The sequence below is a fragment of the Octopus bimaculoides genome, chromosome 5 (genome assembly GCF_001194135.2).
Source record: "Octopus bimaculoides isolate UCB-OBI-ISO-001 chromosome 5, ASM119413v2, whole genome shotgun sequence".
Taxonomy (NCBI): domain Eukaryota; kingdom Metazoa; phylum Mollusca; class Cephalopoda; order Octopoda; family Octopodidae; genus Octopus; species Octopus bimaculoides.
This window is the reverse complement of record NC_068985.1, coordinates 31,771,888-31,779,928: the sequence shown is the minus strand read 5'-3', so window position 1 is coordinate 31,779,928 and position 8,041 is coordinate 31,771,888. Positions and strand designations below refer to the sequence as shown.

The 8,041-nt window shown below is 33.5% G+C and overlaps 1 protein-coding gene across 1 annotated transcript in view; it reads right to left on the bottom strand.

Moving 5' to 3' along the window:
• Positions 1-385: 385 nt before the first annotated feature.
• LOC106867877 (L-threonine 3-dehydrogenase) overlaps positions 386-8,041 on the bottom strand; it is a 15,930-nt gene continuing 8,274 nt past the window's right edge. Inside the window, exons 4-6 of the mRNA XM_014912935.2 lie at positions 5,696-5,792; positions 2,847-3,015; positions 386-835 (exon numbers count right to left, since the gene is read on the bottom strand). Of these exons, the coding sequence (XP_014768421.1) occupies positions 639-835; positions 2,847-3,015; positions 5,696-5,792 (463 nt within the window). The 3' untranslated portion in view covers positions 386-638. The remainder of the gene's footprint in view (positions 836-2,846; positions 3,016-5,695; positions 5,793-8,041) is intronic.

Below are 8,041 nucleotides of genomic sequence, written 5' to 3'. Positions count from 1 at the left end.
CCTCTTCTCAAAACCACTTCTTATTGACATACATTGCTTATTCTTCCCATTGTCTATCTCTATTACTATTCATCACTCTCCTCCTCTACCACTCTCTGAATATTTTGTCAAAAGTGTGATAAATATTTGCCATATTTAAACTATGCAGGGTTACATATGAGTTCAGTATTAATATACTCTTCAACAGGTTAAGAAGTAATCCTGTTTACATGAACAGACACACACATGCATATGTGCATGCATATACACTTTTATGCAAACATGTACATATGGTTACAATATTGAGTCCAATTCTCTTACATTTTAACTGAGAATGTGTTGTGAAGTGTTAGTAAAAATGACATAGATAAAATCATAAGCAATATTCCAAGCTTGACAAGTGATAAAGAGTAACTAGACTTTATTGAACAATTGTAGTACAATTTTTTTTCAGAATGCTCTCCAGGTGATAAACATATCAACATATTTTAGAGGAATAGGTATGGTCCTTTCAGGAAAGCAACATGTTTTTTATAAGTGAAATATTAAATACCAATGAAATTTTTGCTTTATTATAAATTCAACTTATTACAATTAGCAATCTTTAGTGAAAACCAAAACTTAAAAAATATTTAGATTGAGGCCAATGGTATTCCAATTTAGGGTTCAATGATAGCTTTAACACACTTTCCACTGAAGATAGTCTTGAATGCTTCTTCAAATTCTCTCATTGGAAACTTATGTGTAATCAGTGGCTTAACATCAACTTGACCACTAAACACCAACATTTCACAGCATTCCCAAGTATGGAATATACGTCTACCATGTACTGTTTTTAGAGTCAAAGATTTAAAAACTGAAAACGAAAATTTAGAAAAAGCTAATTTAATTTATAATATTTGCGAATTCAACTTGTAATAAAAATAATTATTTAAATAACAAAAAAAGTACAATACAAAGTTGGTAAAGTGTTGTGTCCATAACCTTGCAGATTCACTCTCAAATACTGGTGAGATTGATGCCATTTGTTTTACTTAAATTGTTCCAAGCTGATACCTGCAAGGGAGAAATTCTAGAGAGCCAATGTTCTGGAGGCTCAGGACTAAGTGTTGGGATTAGACTGAGAGATTGGACACAGCATGAGTGTTGAGAGGAGGATAAAAGAGTTGATTTGGAGTGCTTGAGTGGAAGTGGCACAAGACCAGCCTGCTATGAGAAACAGGCTATAAGGGCCATTATAGCAAATGTAGAAAAGTCAGAGAGAAGACAGTATACCTGTTGATCAGAAGTCGGAGCATGTCTGATAGTGATTTTAGGCCAATCATTCAAGTGTTCTTTCTCTGAATACAGTCAGGAATGTTTGTGTAACAGCAGCACCTTTCTGTTGTGGGCATCAATTGAGCTTTGTAGAGTGTCAGCAACTGTTGGAAACTGAAGTATTTTTGATCATGAAGAGAATGGTCAGTCTTTGGGATGTGGTTCTAGCTAAGGATGCACTTCTCATAGAGAAAATCCTTGGTGATAGTGAGACCTAATATGTGGAGCAATCACGAAAGCTCTAGTTGAGTACTGCCCATGTTTGAGAGAAGTAAGATGTAACAATGTTTACTTAATATGAATGCCTTTTTCTTTTCTTTTTTCTTCTTCTGTTGTAAGAGATAAGATGGGCATAGTCCCTTGGAAAATGCTGTGGAGGTCTCCATTCATAGAGTTAGTGTAAGCTTCACATGTGGGGTTTTGGGTTGGATGTGAATAATGTATTGGGAAGTGTTAAGGAGGAATGAAGGGTTGTATCATCTGCATAAGAGTAGGCGTTGAGTTGATTGAATGTGGAACAGAACTCTGTCAATACACTGGTGGTGCAATCTGGAGGTGTTCATGGATGTGAAATTTCAGTAGAGGATCCACATGGCAGACACTTCAAAAGTTTTATTGATATTTAAGATAAGAATATTACTTCCATTGAATTTTTCTAAATGGGAGCCCCATTGAGAAACATGGAAGAGTAGGTTTCCAGTGAATCTTTTAGCGTTATAGATGCTGTACTGGTACTAGTTTAAAAGAGAGAAAGATTCGAGATGTCAGAACTTCACTATTAATGGCTGTCTCTATTATGTTTGAAATACTGCAAGTGCAATAGCTGAAAGAATCAGTGGAGTTATCTTTCTTGGGAATGGGACATACTGTAATCTGTTTCTAAAGATCAGAGTGTATACCTACTGTGAGAGAGCGAGAGAGAGAGACTGAAGAGCTTGATGAATATAAGGGGCAAAATCTAGAGCATTGTCATTGCTGCTACTACAGTGACCTCTGCTTCACAGAGTTGGCTGGCTTTGTATCACTTCCACCCAGATATTCCTCACTTCCATATACACCATTCATATTGTGTTCATCTTCACAGGTTTCACACTGTACTCCTTCCTCAGAACATTGGTTCTCTTGAATTCCTTCCTTGCTAATATTTTTCCTGCAACTTTCAACATTTCTAAAGCAATTGATACTACTGGTCTTGGAGGAACAATGAAGATATGGACACATTCTTTCCCTCTAGATTAAGCCAATAAAAATGAAATAGACTAGTTTGGTTTCAATTATAAAATATCTTCTATTTTATCATCTTTTACTCGTTTCAGTCATTGGACTGCAGCCAAGCCAAAGCTTTGTGTGTGTGTGTGTATATATATATACACACACACACACACAAGCTGTGGTTGACCTGGAGTTATAGTAGAAGACACTTGCCCAAGGTTTTGCATAATGGGACTGAACCCAAGATCTCATGGTTGGGAAGCAAGCTTCTTAACCACACAGCTATGCCTCTGCCTGTTGTGAAAAAATTAAAATTAGTGAGAAACATTACCACTTACGTATGTCTTGAACGGTATTTTCAATGTGGATTGGTTCTTTTGGCAAACCAACCATGACAATATGACCACCCTTTCTGAGCATACCAAACATGGAATTCACCATAATTGTTGAACCACTGCATTCACAAATTCGGTTAATACCATCATCATTTGTTAAATTCATAATGAACTGGAACAACAGAAATGATATTCACTTTGTAAAATTGTCATACTAATTTTTCTTTTTGATTTTACAATTTACACCTGTATCACTGACATGAAAGTAAACCATATAAAGCTTATGAAACAAGTTATTTTCATAACTTTGTTCTAAAAGTCCATGTTTGTTTTCAATCTTTGTTTCATATGTTCTAAGTAATGTAAAACTTTCTCTTCATAAGTCCCAAGTTTGGTTTTTATATTTTTTTGAATATAACACATATGTATATGATACATATATAATATAAAACCACAATAAAATACAAATCCAAAACCATAGAAAACACAAACAGGAGCAAAGAATGAAAGGAAAAGAGGAAGAAAGGGGGGAAAAGCATCAATTCAACACCAATTGCCTCAATTAGTTGCTCACCACAAGGTTCAACAGAATCTACTGAAGCCAGCCAACATGCTCATGGCATTACCACAGATGATGGTGAGTCTAAGGTGTTGTAACAGCCAAGTACCTTCACACGCATCACCTGACACCTCAGTAAGGTGAGCTGCCAATGATGAAAAGAACTTTGTTGTTAGTGGCCCAACCCTTCCAAAAATCTAAAACACCACTGGCTGGAAGAAAAGGATCACTGACAAGTCCCGGTATAAAAAAATTGGGAATGTGTCTCCTATATATGATGCATGGATGCTAAGAAAATATGTCTTGTGTATCAATGGGATGATTTCAATCTCTAGGCAATGCCATTTCACTTCATTTGTGCTACTAGCACTTTTTAGAAAGGCACAAATTTTATCATTCTTTATTTCCTCTCCCTTAAAAATATTGGATCACTAGCAGCTAAGCCTGGTTTCACCTGGTCTGTTTGGATGATGTGGCTGTGATCATTTTCGGTAAGGCATAATCTATAACAGCGTTTCTCAACCTTATCATTTCAGGTCCCCTGTTTCAATTGAAGCCTCCAGCTGTATGAAAATTTCCTGACCCCACCCCTGTCAGAAAACAGCTTCAGAAGTTGTGAAGAACGAATTTACATGTAGTCTGTTTCTGAGAGCTATTCTGTTGGATCTCTGTCTAATCATTAAAACATTGATTTAATTATGAACATAGAAAGAAATTATACATTAATCCCTATTTTTGTAAGCAGTTGTATCCATAAAAATTTTATTTACAGAGAGCAGAAATTGAAAGAAGATATATGAAATGGACGTGTGTGTGTGTGGGTGTGCATGCGTGCTTGTGTGTGTGTATGTGAGAGAGAAAGAGAGAGTGAGTGAAGGTGTGTGTTGTGATGATTGACGTTTCTTAAGGTACACACACATACATAGAAAATGTATGGTCATTGTAGAAAATTTTTACGATAGTTGATTTATGGAAAGGATATGTTAAATTTCTTTTCCATAAATCCACTATCGTCTCTACATGGTAGGTAGACCTGGTAGAAATAGCAGCCAAATCTCCCTCAAAAAACCCTACTGTCTCAATCTGACAATTCTGCCTATTATGTAGTTTGAATGAGAAACTGTAAGGTGTGTGAGCAACTGGTTGTGTTAATGGCAGAAGAAAGGGGAATTGCATTAGAAAAAGTTTTAATTGATGTTTTCGGTAAGTATGGGGGCTAGGAAAAAGTAGAAGAGGCATTAAGAAGTTAATGTTAAGAATTGCTTAAACAGAAAATGAAGCTGTAAGAATTAACGGGAAATGTAAGAATTAATAGCAGACGTATCCTTATTAGTAAATCATTCAGTTTCTCTGTGCTTTAAACATTTAATGGAATGAAAGTTTCCTCACTTGAAAAACAGGTAAGGATTGGAGAGCAAGAAAGTCATTTGGCTGTAAAACAATGTTTTATTAATGTGTTCATCTAACCCATGCTAGCATGGTAAAACACATAAAATGATCAAATAAATTAATGAACCCATTATCTCTATTTGCTTTAATTCTAGCTTTGGATAACAGAACTAAAACTCTCAAACAGATAAAAATTTCAAACATTAATATCTGATGATCATTCCTAGTGAGAAATTTGTAAAATAGCATAAACTTTTTCCTCTTCAGAGCTAAAAAATACTTCAGCTTAAACACTTACAAAACTCAGGCGAGATTCACAAAAGACTACTACTCTCATGTTTGGAAAGATGTTACTAAATTGCAGACCTACAAGCATCCCAGATTTCATCAAAAAGAAAGTCATCTAGTTCAATGGTAAGAATTCACCAACAGACTGCAACCTCTTGCACATAGAACTTGCTAGTTGCATATTACTTTCACCAGAGCGCACAAATCTTTCCCCATCTTATCACCTGTTCTGTGTTTCTCCTTCTACGACTCACACTAACTATTCTGCTTCATCTTTGCTCCTCAGAATGTCAATTCCAGAATTCTTTTTCCACCCTGTTTTTCCTGCATACTTTGACTTGCAGCTTCTTAAGCTGAACATCAACCAATCAGTATGGAATTTCAACAGCTTCCGATGGTCTTTTCCTCCCAACAAAATCTTTAACAAAAGAGAGAGACAGACAGACAGAGAGAAATTGCATTTTCTATATTAGCTCATTGTTATAACTTCACTCAGTAAAGACTTTTTAGGGGTTTTTTATTATTAAATAACCTGATTTCTCAATTCTGAAATTCTCTTACTTCATGCCACAGAAATTTGAAATATTTGAGTCTAAGTATAAAGTAAAACACTAACATTTTTGAGATCCTGGTTTGAAGAGTTGACAGTTACATCTGCTCCCATCTTTTTTGCTAGTTGTAGACGTTCATCTATCACATCTGTACAGATAACTCTGAAAATAAAACCAATATTTTATTTAATGTTTATTTTTTCCTGTTTATAAGTTAAATGTAAACTTGTCTCCAAACACAAGTGCACCATGTGGAATACTGATTTTCACTGCACACCACTGTAATTTTACCGTTTCATATTTTTTCTGGATTCAGTATAGCTTACACAAATTATCTCTGTTCTCCTTGAGTCAGTGAGAGGAGCTTCAAGATGGCTTTCCAACCTGCTTGAAATTGCAACCATATCACTTTCAAATAACACCTCACTGTTTCACATAATGTAGTTCTAGGGACTCCTAAAAAAACTGGAAGGTCATGACCAGATGCTTTGATCAGCATTGAATGGGGCTAAAGAGCAACAGCCACTAATATCCTCAAAATTCATGTAATCATCATTTCTTACACAAATGTGTGTGTGTGTTAAGAAACTTGGCAGTTGAGTGTCTTTGAACTGCCAAAGCAGAATATGGAGAGAAAAGAGAAAGGATGATGAATAATTAGGGGAAAAATGTTAAAATCTAGATGAAACTATAAAAGACATTGTTGATATGGATAGCATGGGCATAGACAGTATTTTCTTAAAGAAGTTTCTTATAAATGGGTCCACTGCTAGCCATCCAATTTGTGAGAGACACAAATTTATGATACATGCTAGATAATAATTATAATTAGATTGGACTTGGTAGGGGAAAGATATTTTTTCCAATCTTGTTAATGCTGTTACATCCCAGCTATATATGTTGGTAGATAAAACATAACAGTTCTAGCTGTTGTTAACAATAAATAAGCAAAGATATTTGATGTTTTGAAGCAAACATTGAGATGTATCTATTAGAAATGTTGAAAATTATGATAATATGTAATTATGAAGATAAAAATATTAATATGATAGCAAGCAATTACCAAGGAAAATTCATAAAATTAATTTCTGATAAAGTATCAATCAAATAAACCTTTAAAGGCTAATGAAATAAGATAGATAAATGCACACACACACACACACACACACACACACACACATGCACACACATGAACACACAGACAGACACACTAAATAGTAATTACATGGAAAAATGGGAGCATGAAAAGTAATACTCTTAAGATTATAACCCTGGAAAAGTATAGGACAAGCTATTCTAGTGAAGTAAAGAATAAGAAACTTTTTACTTAAAATATTGCCGCAAAGAATGCCAGTTCTTCTAATTTATCACTCTTATCAATTTTCATCTTTTAAATTTATTATACAAAAATGCTCATTTAATTTGTAAGTTTGTCTAACTAGTCACTTTTTTCTGTATTTAAGGTAAATTAACCAAATTCTACTTCAATAAGTATAGTGTTATTTATAAATTATAATAAAATAAGTTTTAATATTCAAATTTTAATTTTAGCTGCAATATTTTAAGTAAAAAGTTTCTTATTCTTTACTTTACTAGAAGTAATAGCTTGTCATATACTTTTCCAGGTGTAATAACTTGTCCTGTACTTTTCCAGGTATATAATCTTAAGATTATAATCTTTTATAATCTTTTCATGCTCCCATTTTTCCATGTAATTACTATTTTGTGTGTCTGTCTCTGTGTGTGTGTATGTGTGTGCATTTATCTATCTTATTTCATTAGCCTTTAATGGCTTAATATTTGATTGATACTTTATTAGAAAGATTACAGAAATTAATTTTATGAATTTTCCTTTGTAATTGCTTGCTATCATATTAATATTTTTGTCTTCATAATTACTTATTATTTTCATGCTTGCATTTTTTCATGTAATCCATGATTTTTCCAGGCATTGCTGTTATAAGATAATTAATAATGTGTCAATTAATAATTTAAGATTTTAACTTATAAAATACTGAAAGATAACATTTCAGTTTTTCCATGTAAGTGATGATGATATTTCAATTTTTTTCAAGTTTAATTTAAATATATATTGTGATTGAGTTATTTGATATTACCCATCCACACCAAATTAATGGCAGGGATTTCCATGGCTCACCAAAAGTTACAAGCATGACCCCAAAACCATCAGTTACTAGGCTCACCTTAAGTAACCTAGATTTTGAGTTGGGAATAATAGCACTGACTGCTACTAATCTAGATCTATCAATAATTATTTAATACAACAGTAATTATAAAAGCATATCAGATATACACAAGTTAAAATTACTATATCCCATTAATATAAATTTGATTTATGAAAAATCCCTTTTAATTAATTTTGAAATTTAAAAAGTAAATTTAGAATATAA